General features: G+C 52.0%; 1 protein-coding gene across 2 annotated transcripts in view; it reads left to right on the forward strand.

Moving 5' to 3' along the window:
• Tmem104 (transmembrane protein 104) overlaps positions 1 to 18,798 on the forward strand; it is a 59,863-nt gene that overhangs the window by 2,084 nt on the left and 38,981 nt on the right. For both annotated transcript variants that reach the window (XM_050140149.1, XM_050140150.1), the window contains exons 3-8: positions 6,940 to 7,061; positions 10,410 to 10,491; positions 10,782 to 10,878; positions 11,519 to 11,599; positions 14,370 to 14,469; positions 14,813 to 14,921. In XM_050140149.1, coding sequence (XP_049996106.1) covers positions 6,940 to 7,061; positions 10,410 to 10,491; positions 10,782 to 10,878; positions 11,519 to 11,599; positions 14,370 to 14,469; positions 14,813 to 14,921 — 591 coding nt within the window. The remainder of the gene's footprint in view (positions 1 to 6,939; positions 7,062 to 10,409; positions 10,492 to 10,781; positions 10,879 to 11,518; positions 11,600 to 14,369; positions 14,470 to 14,812; positions 14,922 to 18,798) is intronic.

An 18,798-nucleotide genomic window follows, 5' to 3' on the forward strand; every position in this document is an offset into this window, starting at 1 on the left:
AAGTCTCCTCTGTCAGCAGTAAGACGTCTGCCCGATCCTGAAAAGTTGCCACGGTTTCTGCTTCTTACAATAACTACAAACTGAGAGACAAGGAAATGAGTCATTTCTGTGGCTGAGTTTTAAGAGGAAAACAGTTTATGGCCCCATTTCTTGTGCCTCCACCTATAATGTAGTCATCCACATGCTACCGTGTGTCCGCAGGAGCCTGGAGAGTTAGCCTGCATGTCTGTGGAGCGCTGCTCCCCCAGCCCCTTTTCTCCCTTGCATTTTATATGTGTTTTAATTTATTCAGGGTCTTTGCGGTTGCCATAAACAAGTGCTGGGTTTGTTGTTGTTGTTTTATTTCTTGTTTTTTATCTTAATAGTGAAGAGAGATGTGGGGGAAAGATGGGTGATGACGGCTTAACCAGGAGGTGGTGGTCAGGGTTCTGAGGACAGCAGCCACCTTCCTGTGGGTCTTCATTTTCCTTTTAAAGATTTATCTTTTAATGTGTGTGAATGTTTGGGCTGTGTATATAGATCACACGCATGCAGTGCCCACAAAGGCTGGAAGAGAACATCAGGGAACCCCCTGCCCCGGAACTGGAGCTATGTCTAGTTTTTTTGTTTGTTTGTTTTGTTTTGTTTTTGCTTTTTTCGAGACAAGGTTTCTCTGTAGCTTTGGAGCCTGTCCTGGAACTAGCTCTTGTAGACCAGGTTGGCCTCGAACTCACAGAGATCCGCCTGCCTCTGCCTCCCGAATGCTGGGATTAAAGGCTTGCACCACCACTGCCTGGCTCTATGTCTGGTTTTATGCCACCATGTGCTGTGAGTTGAATCAGAGTCCTCTGAGAGAGCAAGTGCTCTTTATCACCGAGCCATCTCTCCAGATCCTCAGAGTATTTTTTTTAAATTAGTTTTCTGAGAATTTTGTACAATATGTTTTGAACATATTGACCTCCTCCCCAAGATCCTCCCAGATCCTCCCCACTTCCCTACCCACTCAACTTTGTGTCCTTTTTGAAACAAACCCAAAACAAAAATCCATCAAGTTCAGCTCGTGCTACCAGTATATTCTGGGACTTGTGGCCTCCTATTGGAGCACGGGTCACTTGCCAGGGGCTACTCATGCTCCTGTCTCAGCAGCTTTCAGTTGCCAGTGGTTCCTTGACTTCACACCCTCCTTCCCCCTCCGTGCTGGGATTTGCTCAGGTCTTGTACATGCCGTGACTACCACTGCAAATTCATGGGCTGACGTCACCCAGCCTCTGGCTCATGCTCCTTCCCCCTTCCACCACCTCGTCCACTTTACCTTAGGGCTTCTTTGTCCACCATCCTAGAATAACAGTGTGGTGTGTGTGTGTGTGTGTGTGTGTGTGTGTGTGTGTGTGTGTGTGTGTGTGTGAGAGAGAGAGAGAGAGAGAGAGAGAGAGAGAATTGGTTCTTTGGGTTTTTTTTTTAAATGTATACAGTGTTTTGCCTGCAGGCCAGAAGAGGGCACCAGATCCCACTATAGATGATTGTGAACCACCATGTGGTTGCTAGGAATTGAACTCAGGACCTCTGGAAAGGCAGCCACCGCTCTTAACCTCTGAGCCATGTCTCCAGCCCTGGTTATTGTTTTTAAGTTTTATGTTTCGGGGTATTTTGCTTGCATGTATGTCTGTGCACCATGTGGCTGGTGCCCTCAGAGTCCAGAAAAGGACATGAGATCCCCTAGAGCTAGACTTAGAGATGGTTGTTAGCTCCCACGTGGGAGCTGGGAATTGAACCTGGATTTTAGAAAGAGCAGCCTAGTGGTCTTGACCACCGAGCCACCTCTCCAGTTGCACACCACCATTACCCCTGCCACTGCCGATGCCATCTCCCTCCCCCTCTCTCCTTCTGCCCTGTCTCTCTGGCCTTATTCTTACCATTTAAAACCCTGTTGTGTGTGTGTCTGTGTGGGGGTATGTGAAAGTGAGTGCAGGCGCTCATGGAGACAAGAAGAGGGTGTTAGATCCCCCGAAATGATGCTTGTGAGATGCCTGACATGGGTGCTGGGCTCCAGACTCTGGTGCTCTGCAGGAGTAGTCAGTGCTCTTAACCTATAGTTCCCTATTCAGCCAGGCTGGCTGGACAGCTAGCCCAAGGCTCCTTCTGTGTCCCTACTGGGACAAGTACATGCTACCATCCTAGGTTTGAGTATTTGTTATTTTGAGACAGTCTTACTGCGTAGTGGCTAGCCTGGAACTCACTATTTAGACCAGGCTGGTCTCAAACTCATAGATATCCACTTGCCTTTTCATCCGTGCCCAGCTGAACCCCAGGTGTTGTCTGAGGTTTCTGTCCTGCTAGGTTCCTGTGCTGCCTGGTTCCCACAATCGTTAAGTCCCAAAGAAATCACACAGAGGTCTACATTAATCATAAAGTGATTGGTCCATTAGCTCAGGCTTCTTATTTAACTCTTATAACTTATATTAACCCATTCTTATCTATGTTAGCCACATGGCTCAGTACTTTTTTCAGCAGGGCAATCACATTTTCCTTCTTCTGTGATTGGGACAGGACTTGGGAGGAATGGGATCCCTTCTTCCCAGAATTCTCCTATTCTCATTGACCTGCCTCTACTTCCTATCTGGTTGTCCCACCTATACTTCCTACCTGGCTACTGGCCAATCAGCATTTATTTAAAACATAATTGACAGAATTGTCTCACACCACCCAGGTTTCCATGTGTGTGCTCAGGATTGAGCACAGGCCCCTGTGTTTGCATGGCAAGCACTTTGCTGACTGTGCCGTCTCCCCAGCCCTACAGTCAGGCTCACACACACACACACACACACACACACACACACACACCATGGCTGCCTTCTGATTCCTCTGGTTGGCACCAGAGGGGCTCTTTGGGAGATGGTGCTGGGTGTCATCGTTGTCTTCTGTATGGAAGCGAGGCAGACAGGACACTGTATGAGGGTATGGGGCTGCTGGGGCTGCACCTCCCCTTGTTCAGCCACAGGGGAGTCCAGTGAGCCTGGATAATTTGGATAATGTAAACTTATCCAAAGAGAACCCAGCAGGGTCTTATTCCTCCACTCCCTGCCACCCCTCCAATGAGGTTGCTTTCCCCACTGCCATGTGACCTCTTTTTTCCTTTCCACAGCTCCTTTTGCCCTGGTCTGTGGCTGAGTTGAGAATGGCTTCCTTTTGCCTGCTCCTTATGATTGGCATTTTCTGAGTGCCTTTCCCAAAAGTAAAGAGGATTTAATATGTTACCAGACTTCTGAGAGAGATGGCTCAGCAGTTAAGAGCACTGCCTGCTCTTCCAAAGGTCCTGAGTTCAGTTCCCAGCAACCACATGGTGGCTCACAGCCATCTGTAATGGGGTCTGGCGCCCTCCTGAGGAAGAGACCTGGTCAGTCGTCCTCATCAACTTAGACGATGAAACCCAATATGGACAAGTTCAACAGAACTGCCATATATGGGTTGCCCATGCATGCTTCAGCATTGCCAGCGCATAAATTTCAAAGTTTCAGTTTTTAGACTTCTGAAGCCCACCCATGGCAAAGAAGTCCTGTCTTGCCCTGCATGGCTCTCTGAGCTCCCAGCAGACACAGTGTTTACTCTGGACCTAAAAATTGCAACAAAGCAAGACAACGTCTGTCTGTTTCCTAGTTTATTCTTTTAATTAAAAATTTTGTGCATTTTTCCTGAATGTATATATGTTCATCATGTGATTGTGGTTCCTACAGAAGCCGGAAAAGGCTTCTGTATTAGATCCCCAGAATGGAATTTATAGATGGTTGTGAGCCACCATGTAGTGCTGGGAATCGAACCCATGTCCTCTGGAAGAACAGCCAGTGGTTAAGACACTGAGCCATCTCTCCAACCATACAAATGTTTCTTTTTTGTTTTTTGTTTTTCAAGACAGGATATGTCTGTATAGCCTTGGCTGTCCTGGAACTTGCTCTGTAGACCAGGCTGGCCTCAAACTCGGAGATGTACGTTCTGGGATTAAAGAAGCCCAGCTTCTACAAATGCATCTTAGACTACTTAATTCTCCTATAAAGTTTTTGCCTAGTGTCACTTTCTTAAAACCCTTTGCCTTCTTAGTTCCACCATGAGAAGCCTCACCCAGACTGTTTCCATGAAGTCCTTACCCCTGCTTAGTGCTTCTTGTAATAGTGGTAGGCGGAGAGCAAAGGGTGATGTTAGGGGTCAGCTGGGATCTGTTCCTGTTACGGGGGGAGGGGGCGCCAGAGATGACCACTCAGACATGGTGTATAGCCAATTGAATCTTTTTATTCCAGCCAGCTGGGGGTGGTAGGGGATTTTAGGTGTGGCCCCATGTCCAGAACATGGGATTTTTAAGGGCAGGACCTCAACGACACATGTCACTCAGCAGGGGTGGGGGATGATAGGGGGGTATTCATGGCATAAGCGGTTTTAACAGACTGTAAGATAAGCCATTATCTGGAGGAGGTTCTGCACAAACAGGCAGTTTTAACAAAGGCTAAGATAAGTTAGTTAGGACATCCTGACCTTTGGTTCCTAGAACAGAGTTGGGTGGTTTTCCACAGGCTTCTCCATCGAGGAGATAAGATTCTAGATAAACCACCTCAGCAAGAATCCACGGCTGCACTGTCTTGTCTTGCCCCATCACACCTGCTTAAAACCCCCCAAACCGTGGCACCTCCGTCACTTCCATAAGGAAGGACACTTCCTGTCTCCTCCATGGCTTGGTTCGCTTACCTCAGCCACTGTATGGCTTTCAGAAAGCCCAACAGACACCTGTTAGATTCTGCTGCTTAGACCGCAGTCCCTGCAGCGGCCTTCCCATTCACACAAACCCCTGTAAGACTGCGATGTCAGGTTCCAGCTGCTGCAATTCCTGCAGTGGCCTCCCTCTCGCACAGATCTGGGCATTGTGAACCCCTAGCTAACAGACTTCTAAGTACCAGGGTCTCAACCTAAGGGCATGAGTTACATCAAAATGTAAGTATGAGTGGCCACACCTCCCTACCCCTTTTTCTGTTCCCAGCGTGGCAAGTCAGAGAGCCTGGTTGCAGGCTACACTGGGAAGTTATCCCCATCGTAAAAGCTGTAAGACACCCCCACTTGTGCCACAGGCGCCCCGATTCTTCTCTTCAGAGCCCTCACCGTGCTATTGTCTGTCTGTCCATGGCAGTAATACTCAAAAGTCCTTACCTCACATCTGTCTCAGTGTCCCTTTGACCCTCACATCGAGGCCCTTCAGCCCCTCCACCTCTCCTGCTGTCGACTTTTGTGCTTGGAAGTCCCTTCCCTTGACCTGTTTGTTCCTTTTGTAGTCTGTTTCATTTCCTTGTGAAGGAGGGAGGCACACGCGGGGGATGTGCACATGACAGCGCATGTGTGGAGGTCGGAAGACAGCTCTGGGGGGTCGGTTCTCTCCACCGTTACCCCAGTCTGTCCAGGGGATCAAACTCCACCTTTCTCATACACGCTCGGACCTGCTGAGCCATCTTATCAGCTCGTGGTTTTCTTTTTTCTGTCTTTTTTTTTTTTCTGGTAGCTCACTGTGAAACCTAGGCTGGCCAGACCCATGTCCTCCTCCCTTAGGCTCCCAATGCTGGGATTACAGGAGCGGGGTCCCCAGAGCCAGCTGAGTACCACTTATTTAAAGGGCTTTACATCACACCTCGGAACAGCCACGGTTCCTCTCTTCATTTTGTTTCTCTCACGGAGTCGCTGTCACCATCCTCGTCCCCTCATCCTCATTGTCTCTCCCTGGGTCTCCACAGATAGCATTGCCAGGTGAAGGGGCGTGTCCGTCTAGGGCCATTGAATCCCCATCTCCAAGTACTGGATCAGGCCCTCTGGAGGCTCAGTAATGGTTGAATGGGATGAGCAGACCGAGCTAGCTAATTTCTTTTAGCTGGATACACACTGGCTTCAAAGTGCCAGTGATGAAACTGACCCCAGCCAAGGTAAAAATGTGTTTGCTGTAGGCACAATCACTTGTAAAAATTGTTTTACAGTTCAGAAGGCCAGAGGTGCACTGCACACCCCAGATAACCCAAGCAGGGGCTGGTGATGTCTTTTGAGCTAAATTTTGTAGCACATGAGTCATGTGCCAGTATTGCACATTTTTATTTACTGAGGTAGTGTGTATGTGTGTGCATGTACACGCACTCACATGGGAGGCAGCTAGGGGGCAACGTGCGGGAGTCGGTTCTCACCTACTGTGTGGGTCCTGGGGATTGAACTCAGGTCAGCAGGCTTGGCAGCAGGCACCTTTGCCCTCTGAGCCATCTCTGTCCTTGAATAGGGATTCAAGGTTTCCCTGTTGTTTTAAATCCTGAACTTGGTAGTCAACTGTGGTGATACATAGCTATGATCCCAAGGCTCGAAAGGCTGAGACAGAAAGATTGTATGAGTTTAAGGCTGATCTGGGCTACATAGCACTCGGCCAGACAGGACTATATAACAAGACTTCGTCCCAAACAAAACAACAGCGCAATCCTGAAGGTGGTGTAAGGAGAAGGATGTAGTCCAGTGGTGTGGGATGTTGCTGCCTAGTGGGCGGTGGCAAAGCCTGGGGCAGAGGAGGAGGGAGTCTGGGGATTGGCCCTCTCTGGGAGGTTTTCTGGAGATCAGTGGTCTTGTTCAGCCCTGTGCCAGGGTCCTACCTGTGGTGTCTATCTTCAGGAAGCCTCAGCCAGGTTGAACAGAATGCAAATGGCTATGATATTGCTTTGGATAGTCGGAAACAGACCTAAGTTGACAGGAATGGAGGTCTCAGGGCTGTCATTCTCTGGGTGTCCCTGCCAGTGCTTCGCTTCCCAACACCTGGCTACAGAGTCTGGCTCCTCAGGACTCAGGCGCCGTCCCTCCCGTCTCCTCGGTGAACCTTGGAAGGCCTCCACAGTTGTAACGTCCCCCAAAGCTGTCTTTAGGCCAGTTAATCCCCCGACTGAACTTTGCTCCTGTTGGTTCCAGGTCGGGCTGGTGTACATGTTTAACCTTATTGTGGGCACAGGCGCGCTCACCATGCCCAAGGCCTTTGCCACCGCCGGGTGGCTCGTCAGCCTCATCCTGCTGGTGTTCCTGGGCTTCATGAGGTAAGAGCTGTGGGGGTGGAGGGTGGACTGCCACGTCCTTGGGCTGGGGACAGAACTGGAGTAGGTACACCCAGGGAGCCCGAATGTCTCCTGATTAACCAGAGAGCTCTTGAGGGTAGGAAGATTGCTGTTTCCCGTATATGTAGGAAGCAGGTCCTAAGCTAGTTGACCCAGAGTAAGGAAAATGGATCCAAAGGTCACCCGGGCCTCGAGCCAGGACAGCAGTGAGGCCTTGGTCTGTCTCAGAGGTGCTGACCAGCCAGGCCTGGCAGACTCAGCTTCCCTGTTCTGAGCTTATTGACCATCAGTCCTTGCTCTCTGAGAAAACAGCAGCTAACCACTGAAGAGGAGTTTAGCAGACCTGAAGGCTGCCTGGGGAATCAGTTCAGGATTTGCTTAAAATAATTCACCAGGTAAATGAAAAGCACCCAGGCACACACATACACATATTTGTACACACACATACACACATATGGGGCAGTTTCAGGAACACTTGCTTTGTCAACCAGATGTTAGAGGGGTCAGCAGCTGGTGCCTCCGAGCAGACAGAGCCTCCTCTTAGGGATTCCAGTTTCACTCAGAAGTCCATCCCATCACAGTGGGACTTCAGGGGCTAGTCCACCCCGTCCTCCAGGTGGGAATCCATCCTAAAGACCTGGGACTGGGGGCTGGAGAGATGGCTCCACCAACAGTTTAGAGCACTGTTGCTCTGGCTAAGGACCTGGGTTTGGTTCCCAGCATCTGCAAAGCGGCTGACAACCATCTGCAGTTCCAGCTGAGGGGATCCGATGCCCTCACTTCCACGGGCAATGCAGTGTGCATGCATACATGCAGGCGATAAATAAATAAATAAACAAATAAATAAATAAAAATAAAGATTGAAATAAATCTTCAAAACAGAAGGAAGCCAGGCGGGGTGTGCACACCTGTAATCCCAGCACTTGGGGGAAGGCACAGCTGCAGGACAATCAGTAGGTCATCCTCAACTACAGAGCAAATACTGCCCCCCCCCAGAAAATGGGAGGGAAACCTGTAGACATCTCTAAAGAGCACCTCCCCTGAGAGACAGCTCTTCTCCTACATCATCCTCAGTTTGGTACTTAATGTTCAGTAAAGCCAAGATCTCAGCCCGTGTAGACTTGACCACATTGGGGGTGGGGACGGAGTAGGGAAAGTCACCCATAAATTGTAGAGCAAGTTGATAAGAGAAAAGGATAAAGCATAGCCAGAGGGGGCTAGGGAGGTGGGGAGACTGGATTCGAGTAGCCAAGGGTGTGGGGAGGGATGCACCACATCAGAGGTTTGAGGGGAAGGGCACCCTAGAAAGAATGAAACAGAGGCTTCTGGGAGGGGTCACACCCAAGGTTTGGGGTTTCTTTGTGCTCTTATTTTGGGGAACCTTGGGGTGAACCTCAGAGTACTGTTGGCTAATTGCGTACTTTGTGCTCTGGTGACCAAGAGCTCTCAGGATCCTTGTCCTTAGTCACTGTGTCCCCTCTAAAGGTCCTTCAGAACAGGCAGCCATTGATAGGGAAGTGGTTCTTAGAGGCCTCCAATAGGGGCTGCCATGCCCCCCCTCCCCGCTAAGCCCATTTACATTTGAGTGTGATCAATGAGTTGGCTTTGTGCAACCATAAGAAGCTTTCTTATGCCTTAATTAAGATTGATTTCAGTTTGCTTCCAATAAGATATGGAAATGCGGAGTCCGCAGAAGATTCAGTTAGGCAAGATAATGAGAGCCCTTTCTGGGGGTCTTCTTCAGGTTTGGCCGCCCCACCTCACATCCCTTATCCTTTGCTGGAGGGATGGTGCAGGCTGAGCTCTGAGCAGCTCAGCGGGTCCTTTCCCACCTGACTGCATGGCTGAGCATTTGCTGTTCGCTGATGTCAGTGTTGGAGGGGTGGGGACACGGCTGTGCCGGCCTCAGACACGGGGAAACAGGTGTCCCAAGTAGATTTGTGCCCAGGGTTGCTGCAGCTGCAGGCTGCACCCTGGATCGCCTACGAATGGGAGCACAGTACCCTCTCACTGCCCGCTAGGCTGTGGGCTGTGTCTGGTGCCATTTCCCAGTCTCCATTTAGAGAAACAGGAATACAGGCTTATTTAAAGATGAGTCATATTATTTAGGCAATGAAAGTGCTGTCAGAGGAAAGGGGTTTGATTCCAGAGTCAGATGCAGCCTCAGCCATCCATAGGAAGCTGGCCCACGCTCTGTGTTCTGGCAAGCAGGGAAGGTTGCCTGCCGTCCTTCCAGAAGGCCTAAGAGGCCCCCTTGTGAGTCAGCCTGCCACCCCAGAAGACCACTAGTGTTCACCCCAACAGGCCCTTTCTGGGAGTAGTGCTGCTTTGCCCACGCCACCCCCACCCTGGCAGTCTTAGTTGGGGTTACTATTGCTGTGATGAAACACTATAATCAAAGCAAGTTGGGAACCAAAGGGTTCATTTGGCTTACACTTCCACATCACAGGCCATCACTGAAGGACGTTAGGGCAGAAACTCAAGCAGGGCAGGAACCTGGAAGCAGGAGCTGAAACCGAGGCCTTGGAGGGGAGCTGCTTACTGGCTTATTCCCTATGGCTTGCTTTCTTACAGAACCAGCCCTCAGTGGGCTGGATCCTCTTCATCAGTCACTAACTAAATGCCCTACAGAGGGCTGGAGAGATGGCTCAGAGGTTAAGAGCACTGGCTGCTCCTCCAGAGGACCCAGTTGCAATTCCTAGCACACACATGGCAGCTCACAACTGTCTGTAACTCCAGTTGCAGGGGAATCTGGCACCCTCACATAAACATACATGTAGGCAAAACACCAATGCACATAAAATAAAAAATAATTTAAAAAAGAAAATGCACTGTGCCAGATCTTCTGGAGGCATTTTCTCATTGAGGTTTCCTCCCTTCAGTCAACCGTAGCTGGTGTCAAGTCGACCTAAAACTAGCCGGCACACCTCCCACCGGTTCCCTTCGTGCTTTCCTCCCGTGCGTGCGTTGGAGATCGGTTCTGATGTTGGTGATGACTTAAGTAAAAACAAATCACTTGGTGTGCACAATGACACTTTAGTTTCTCTTTTCTGTTTATTTAGAGTGTGTGAGCGCGCATGTTCCTGTAGGAAAGGGTTTTCTCCTTCCATCAGGTGGGCCCCTGTGATCCACTCAGACCAGGCAGCAAACACCCTTGCTCACTGAGCCACCTCACTGGCCCAAAGCCATGCCCTGTGGCCAGGGAGTACCATCCCAGGATTTCTGTAGGGAACAGCTCTCAGAGGAGAGTGTGCTGCAGATTTGTTGCTTGGGCCAGATTGTATTTCCTGCGACCTTCTCTGTGTCACTAACATGTGGCTTCCTCCTCAGCTTTGTGACAACCACCTTTGTGATGGAGGCCATGGCTGCAGCCAACGCCCAGCTCCGCTGGAAGAGGATGGAGATCCACAAGGTGTGTGCATTGCCCTCGTCCTCGGTGGTGTCTCTAAGGCAGTCTCGGCAGGCTTCTCTCCAGGGCCACAGCTAAGTAGATAAAACCCAAGGGGCACACACAGTAGCTTCTGTCTCAGCAGTCACCTGGGGTTCACTGTCATTGTGAACCTTGTCCCAGGAGGCTCTGCTGTCTCCATCTTCTGAAGAGAATGAGCGAGGAAGGGCCACTGTGGACTGGGGTTTCTAGTGCTGTGCGCTCACCTCTATCCTTGTCTCTTCCTCCCTCCTCTCCATTCTCCTGTCTCCCAGGAAGAAGAAGAAGAAGACTCCTCCACGGCCTCAGACAGTGACATCCTCACTCAAGACAACTATGAGCGGGCAGAGAAACGGCCCATCCTGTCTGTGCGTAAGTCTTGGGCCGCCGGGCAAACTCCACATCTCCCCCTGGTCTCTGTAGAGAGGCTACTGGGGAGTTTCCCTGCCCGCATCCTCTCAGGTGTCAGTTTAGAAGGGCTGTGGGGTTCAGTACACAGAACATGGGCCCAGGGATGCTGGACATGGGCCTGGCCTCTGCTGGCTCTGCCTCCTGTGTGTAATTTGGCAATTACCTGAGCTGTGTGCCTCAGTTTCCCACCCTTCTACTGTTGCTGGAATATGGTCTGCCTGCATTCACATGCCTCTCTGGATTTGTCTTTCTCTCACACACACCCAACACACCCAAGCTCAGAGCTAGGGGCAGTGAGTTGGTAGAAACTTCCCCATTGTGCCCTGAGCTCTGAGCTTCATCCCCAGCACCACACACAGAAATAATTAAATAAATAAAAAGACTTCAAACTCTTGAAGCAAAAAATATTAGAAGATTAAAACAGCGTGGGAAATACAGGTCAGCAGAGGAATGCTGGGGACCCAGCAGTGAGGGAGAAAAAGTTCGAAGAGTTGGAGAAGCTTGGAGACTTACTTGTTCTAAAGAATTCCCAGAGTTCAAGAAGCTCCCCTCAGGGCTCTTCTGGTGAACAACCACGTCCCTGTCTGTTCTGGCCCCACAGAGAGACGCTCATCAGCCAGCCTTTTTGAAATCACAGACCGGGTGGAAATGGGGCAGATGGCTTCCATGTTCTTCAATAAAGGTAACCGTCACTCGGGGATGGTGCGTGGGACAGGGCCACATTCGACCTTTGCTGTCCTGACCTTGGTCGTGGGGCTTCTGTGTTGAAGGGTAGGGCACATGGGTGGCAGAACACAGGAGGAGCTGTCCTGCGAGGCCTGACCCGCTTTCCGTTGTCTTCCTGGGGTCCTCGCTGTCCCCTGGCCTGAAGAGTAAGGGCTGACAAGCCTACTAGTACAGGTCTTAGGTCACTTTCCAGAAAAGAAGCCATAGGATTTGCTACACAGCCCTGTCCCCTGTCAGCCAGCAGAGGGCACTAGGAGCCCACACCAATTTTACCCAGTGAGGCAGCATGCTCCTTCCGGCTCTGCCTGTTCCTGGCTGGCATTTGCTGCAACCCGCAGGTATCCACCTGACTGCAGAATCTGCATCTGCCAATCCTTTTCTGCCTCTGTGGTAAATCTTTTTTTTTTTTTTTTTTCTAATGGGCACCTAACCTGGGCCTCCTTCCTAGGGCATGGAGCAGCCTCTAAGCTATTTTAGAAGATACTTCTGCCCCTTTGTCAAAGCCTCTTTGTGGGGCATCTTTGCCAGTGGTCTTGCGTCTGGCTGTGGAGAGAAAGGAGGATTGCAGAAATAGGAATCTTCGTGACTCGGGACTCAGCACTCAGTTTGTCCTCAAAAGTGCAGATTGGTGACTGGTCCAGGATGGGCGTGGACTGACTGGGCCAGCCTGTTAGGGGATTGCCACGGTTCATCAAAGCCGGCTGGGCTGGTTCAAGCCCACTTCTGTGCCTTTCCTTTGTTTTGTTTCTGTCCCTCACCATCCACTAAGTGAGTGTCCCGTCCCCCTGCCAGGCAGCCACTCGGAGATCTCCTCCAGACGCAAGCTTGAAAAGCGAGTGTACTTAGTGGGCAAGCACATTGCTCGTCAGTATGTCCTGTGCACACTGCTCGTCAGTATGTCCCGTGCCTGCCCCGACTGCTCTTTTTATTTGTGTGTGTGCATGTGTATCTGAGTGTGCGTGCACATGTGTGCATGTGTGGAGGGGCCAGAGGCTGACATCAGGTGTCTCCCTCCCTCTCTTTCCTCCTTAGATTCTAGACAGGGTCTCACACTGAACCTGTGAGCCTGGAGGTCACCTGTTCATCTAGGCTGACGGGCCAGCAGGCTTAGCAACTCTGCTGCCTCCATATCCCCAGCGCTAGGGTGATAGGAACATGTCTGGCTTTTTTCTGGGGTGCTGGAGATCTGAACTCAGAGCCCCATGCTCCTGCCCTGACTTCTTTAAGGTTTCTACACACTGGTGGTTTGTTTCGTCTTGTCTGCCCACATCTCGTATGAAGTAGCACATGTGTGTGGGAGCAGCCCCAGCTGTTGAAGAGCCTCCCCAGTTCCTCCCGCAGGACTTCTCAGGCTTGGCACCGGAGACGTGGGGCTGGTCACCCTTTGTGGCGGTACCTGTTCTGAGCATTGTAAGATGCTGAGGCAGCGTTTCTGGCCTCCTGGATGTGACCGTCAAAGCTCCTCAGACACTGACACATGTCCTCTGTGAGGGGTGGGCTGCAGACCAGGTTGTTCTCATCACCTTTGGCGGAGCTGCACCCTCCACCAAAGGTTCCCCAGGGTTCCACGCTCATTTTTTGTAATTAGAAATGCCAGGCCCAGACATTAATGTCCTCTCAGGAAGTTCATTGATCCTCTGACTTTGTGTCTGGTAATGAAATTTTATTGATCAAGGAGGGCTGATGGCAGTTCATAAACAGCCGATACTGTAGCTTTCGGCAGGTGCCCGAGAGGGCCTGGGAGGAGGTGATGGCTTCTCACAGGGACCACGGGCATTGGAGAGGAAAGGCAGACTGAGTGGGATGTACCTAGAGTCTGGGGTCATGAATGACAGACAGCCCCAGGGGTCTCAAGCCATGTCCGGGGCAATTCTAACTTGTCAGGTAAGGGTATGGCGCCTGTCATGTTTAAAACGGGTGCTGTGCCTATTGCCCTTATGGGTTCTGTGTGTGTGTGTGTGTGTGTGTGTGTGTGTGTGTGTGTGTGTTTTCCTGGCCATTTTGGTCAGGATTCTGAGGAGCAGAGTGACCTCACATAGCCCAGGACTGACGTGTCTCAGGCTTTCCTCTGGGGACCTGGGGACTGTCCTGAGCCACCAGGATTAGAAGAGAACTGTCACTTCATTTTTCTTCCTGTCCTCAGAGAAGCCAGCCGCTTAAGACGGGTGACATCGGGAACTTGAACACTTAGTCTAAATGCAAGGGTGGAGCCGGGTGTCTGGGTCATGAGCCTTAGGTGCCAGTATCTGAGCTTCTCCAGGGCGTCAACCTGGATCTTTGGACCCAAATCCATTTCCCTTTTTACATTTTTATGTATTTTGTTTGGGGGGGGGCTGTGTGTAGGGCACAGGACAGTCTGCTGAGATTGGCTCTTCCCTTCCACCATGTGCCCTCCAGGATCAAACTCAGACCCTCAGGTGCGGTGGCAAGTGCCCCCCGAGCTGGCTCTTTCACCTGCCGGTGTAGATTCGATTTCTCTCTCTCTGATCTCCAGGCCTCGCCGAGCTCTCTCAGGCACCAGTCCCAAACTGATGCATCTCCTGCCAGCCTCACAGTGTAGCCAGCTAGAATAAGAAACAAAAATTCGGGGTCATTTTTTTCTACCTTCTGTAGAAGGCAAATGGCCTGAAGAACTGAGGCCAGCGGAAGCAGCAGACTCAGCCGTCAGAAAAGAACGCGAACGTGTCTGTCTCTGGCTCCCTGACCTGTGGCTTTGTTTCTTTCAGTGGGGGTCAACTTGTTCTATTTCTGCATCATTATTTACCTGTACGGAGACCTTGCCATCTACGCTGCAGCTGTGCCCTTGTCCCTCATGCAGGTGACCTGGTGAGTAGCCCCTCATTTTCCACACTGTTGCAGACCCATAGGCCTCCTCCACCAGCAGGGCAGGAGGGCAGAGGGTCTTCCGTCAAAACCCTAAACAAACCCATAGTCCCTTCTCCACACATCAGGGGCCAGCTGTGTCCTCTGTCCTCACAAGGCATGTTCTATATCGTGCTGTCCATCAAGTAGGTAACTTGGATTCCTGGGCCTCAAAGTCATGGTACTGCATGAACGAACACGTGTGGCTTGTCCTCAGGGGTGGCTTATGAAAAGTGCAGGCCCGCGCCCTCTTCCTAGCCAAGCAGGGGCTTGTGCTGAGCCCAGGTTTGTCGATTGCTCTCTTTAGCAGTGTGTCTGGAAACGACTCCTGTGGCGTGGACACAGATACCAAATACAACGACACTGATCTGTGCTGGGGGCCCCTGCGCCGGGTGGATGCCTACCGGATCTATCTGGTGAGTGTCCTCTCCCAACCTGGGGCACACCAGGCCAGTGTGAGTGGCAGAAGTGTTTGAACCATCTTCCTTTTCTGTCTCAGCCCTTCCTACAGAGAAGGGCTTCCCACAGAGTGTGCACACTGCCACACTCCGGCTCCAGAGTGAGGTCTTAGCCTCAGGGTCAGATTTGGCTTGGAATGGGCCTCTAGGTCCAGGCCAGCAGATTGCTCTGGACTAGCACAGTTTGAGGGGTACCTGCAAGGTCTTGTGTTCCAGAGACTTTCTGGGTGTTGGCCTCACTCCAAGCCAGCGAGGTGCACACAAGCAGGTTCTGGGTCTCGTGAACAGAATAGACAAGACTGGTCCATCTTACCAGACAGCCTCTCCAGACAGGTTGGGCTCAGCTCAGCCTTCTTCCTGTCTTCCCATGGATGAGGGAAGAGGATGAATTGCCTGCCTCACTCTTGATTGCTTTGTGCTGTGGCGTGGTGGGGGTGGAGCTGAGTAATACTCCAGACAGGCTTCAGATAATAGGACGGCAAGGTTCCAGAGGCCATTTGTCTCTGCCTGCCTCAGAGACGGGCTCAGGAGTGTTTCCCTCCTGCTTGTGCAGCGTCCCTTAGTCCTTTCTGCCCCCGCCTGGTTCCTCTCGGCCCTGGGTATGATCAGGTGTGCTGAATGCCACTCAGTCCTGGCCATGGCAGCTTTACTGTTAGGAAGCGGCAAGGAGAGAGTGGGGTCTTTCTGCCAGTAGCCTCGTGACTTGAGTCATCCCTGGCCCAGCTAAGGGCTCCATGGACCCTGTCAGCTATATTGCTGGGGTCTGGACTTACTAATCTCAAGGACTACTGAATGGGTTTCATCTTTCTGGCCAAGTAGGTTCCTGAAGGACCCTGCAGGCAAGGGTTCCGGAGATGTGTCTTGTCGGTGTTTCTGTAGCTGTCACTCCATGGTCTGTTTCCCCCCTGAAGCATGCAGCCCTGGTTAGGATTTTGTGTGCTGGTAGAATTTCATCCTTGATCCTCCCGATGAAAGTCCGGCAGGTATTTGATAGCAAGTTAAATCATCCGGTGTCCGGGGCCACCTCTGCAGCTGTGGGAGTGGGCACAGGAACCCATCAGGCAGCCAGGCGCCAAGGCAAGGGAGGTCCTGCCAAAGCTTTGTTAGCCTCTTAGCATCTTAGTGTGCCGTGACTAAGGCACCTCCAAATCACTTCCTCCTCAGGTGTAGGGAACAGGAGGAGAATGAGGAAGGTCCCCACCAGGGGAGGCCACCACAGTGTGCAGATTCTGCCGGTATACCCCCACCCTGCAGCACAGTAGGTACTGAGCACAGGGAGTACTGGCCGCTGCCATTTGCCGGGTGAATTACTCGGAAGCTTTGTTATCGCCGTGTTAAATTGTTCCCTCAGTGTCCTCTGTAAGCCTTCCCCGGGATGGACGCCACCCTCCCTGAGTCCCAGTAACTGACAGAACAGAAGGAGCCCCTCAGGAAAGCAGACGGGCATTAATCCCTGCCTTCGTCTCCCAGATGCCGCACTTAGAGCTCAGGGAGCTAATTGTCCCGGTGCCTGCCAGCCCTCCAGCCTGGCCCAGCCTTCAGAGTAGGAAGAGGAAGACTGGTGCCCCCCTGCCCCCTGAAGCCTCTGAGTTGTAGGCACTGTCGTACCTGAGCCCCAGAACCTGCGCCTTGCCTGCCTTCTTCTACCCAGTTCAGAGGGCTGATGACCGGGCAGCATCTTGGAAGTTGCTTTTCAGCTTCACGTGCGGTTCCCAAGTCTATGGTCCAAGAAAGAACACAGCCTCCTAAAAGCAGTGCTAGGGCTTGTATCTGTCTGTATGTTCCCCTCCCGCAAGAAGCTAGAGAAAACAATAGCAAAGGTGTTAGCATCTTTCCTATCCTTGAGCCTCTGGCAGACGCTCAGGGCATCTTTCCCTCCCAACTAAGGAGAACTATAGACCCTAGCAAGCAGCCTCTGTGGCTCTCAGAGGTGGGACCAACGTCCTTTAACCTCTAATCATGCAAGTTCAAGTGGTCCATCCCTTCCCAAGGCTCTGGCATGCCTCTCACCACCAGCTGGTCTGGTTTTGTGGCTCTTCAGGGTCCACCCGCAATGTTAGCAGGTCAGCAAGCAGGTAGGAGTAGACTGAAAGAACCCTCCCACCCCACGCATAGATCATCATCCCAGGCACATGACGCCCTCTCCCGCCAGCCTGCATCTTCAGAGGGACTCCGTAATGACCGTGTCTTCATTGCTATTCTGGAACAGTATGTTCTGTGGGATAAAGAAGCAGGCTTCTCTATTGTGGCTTGATTTGCAGACAGTCCTCTGGAAAACCAGCTCAGGAAAGCCCCTGAGAAGCGCAGGGAGAATGAGAGTAGGTGGGATATTAACTACCTCTGAGACCAGCCTACGGGTAGTGTCTGATGACATAAGAAGGTGGCTTTCTCCACCAGCGGCTACATGTTGCCTCCCAAAGCCCCTTCCCTTAAGACATGGGAAATTCCTCCTCCCTTCCCAGTGCCCATGCTGGCCCCCAGCCACTTCCCATGGTTCCCAGGGCAGCTGCTGAGCCAGTTTCTCCTTCTTCATCCTCCTGTTAGCCTTGGATCGGGGTGCTGGGGGTGCTGAGGGTCCCCTGCATCACCCACTGCTTCAAGTACACTCTCAGGTCAGCAGCGACCTGGGGACTGTCATCCGGGCCCATGAGAGTTAACAGGATCTGCTTCGGGTGACTTTAGGTCCTCGGCCCCCTTCTCCTGCTCCTCTGAAAGGTAAAGTAGGAAAGTGTGAGGTGCCCTGACTCTAAAGAGTCCAAGTCTTGCCTCCGCACTGGCGCCTGTCCTCGCGCTGGTTTTGGGAGGGACAAGAGTCATAATGTATCAGGGACTAGGAAGACTGAGTGGCGAGGTTGAGAAGAAGGCTCAACAGGTAAGGTGAGCACCTGAATTAAGATATCTAGCGCCCATGTGAAAACCAGGCTCGGAGGCATGCGTATCTAACCCCAGTGCAGGGTCAGGATTGGATGAGAAGGAAAGCGAAAGGATCCCAAGGGCTCGTGGCCAGCTGGTCTTGCCAAAATGGTGAACTCCAAGTTCAGCAAGACACCCTGCCTCAAAAAATAAGGTGGGGGTTGATGCTGGAGACTTATGACTGATGCATGAGCATGTCGCCGGCTCTCACATGCTCACATCCAAGTGGGTGCACCCTCACACGCATACACTGTACACACCTAAGGAGAGAAACACGTGCCGTTTTGATTCTGTGCCACAGTGCCAAGGAGCCAGGGCCCAGTGAAGCGATGGGAGTGTGTGTGGTGGAGCTCTGCCCTAGGGCACTCTCCTCTGGGGCCTGCTGTGGCTCTGGTCTGCAGCTCCTGGTTCCTGCAGCACTTCCAGCCTGCCATTCTGCCTCTTGTCCTGGGTCTCCAGCCGGCACCCATCCTCCCAGAGGTCATCACGGGTCAGCGGAGGCCGCCCAAGAGCTGGAAGCTGGCAGCATCCGCCACTTCAGGTGGGCAGATGCTGCAGGGTCACGGGCATCAACAGGCCGCCAGCCCAATAGAGCCCAAGCACAGATGGCAGAGCTGAGCTTAGCCTGTGGGAAGCCCAGCCACAAACTGGCCCTGTTGAGCGGGAGGGCTTGGGATAGGACAAGGTGACCCCAGTTTGCCCTCAGCAGGAGTCGTGAGATCCACCTCTGGGGCACGGCTGACTGGGAGGAGAGATGGAGCCGATTCACAACTGGCAGAGCCCCTGCCTCTCTCTGGGTGGAGGTCATCTTCCCCGGACTCCATCCAGAGTCATCCTTGAAGAAGAGGTGGGGCTCAGAGCCGCGCTGCTTGTCAGCCTCTTCCTAGAGAAGCAGGTCACCCTGCCAGGTTACATTAGGGGG

The sequence above is a fragment of the Alexandromys fortis genome, unplaced genomic scaffold (genome assembly GCF_014885135.2).
Source record: "Alexandromys fortis isolate MF-2015 unplaced genomic scaffold, M_Fortis_MF-2015_v1.1 scaffold_39, whole genome shotgun sequence".
Taxonomy (NCBI): domain Eukaryota; kingdom Metazoa; phylum Chordata; class Mammalia; order Rodentia; family Cricetidae; genus Alexandromys; species Alexandromys fortis.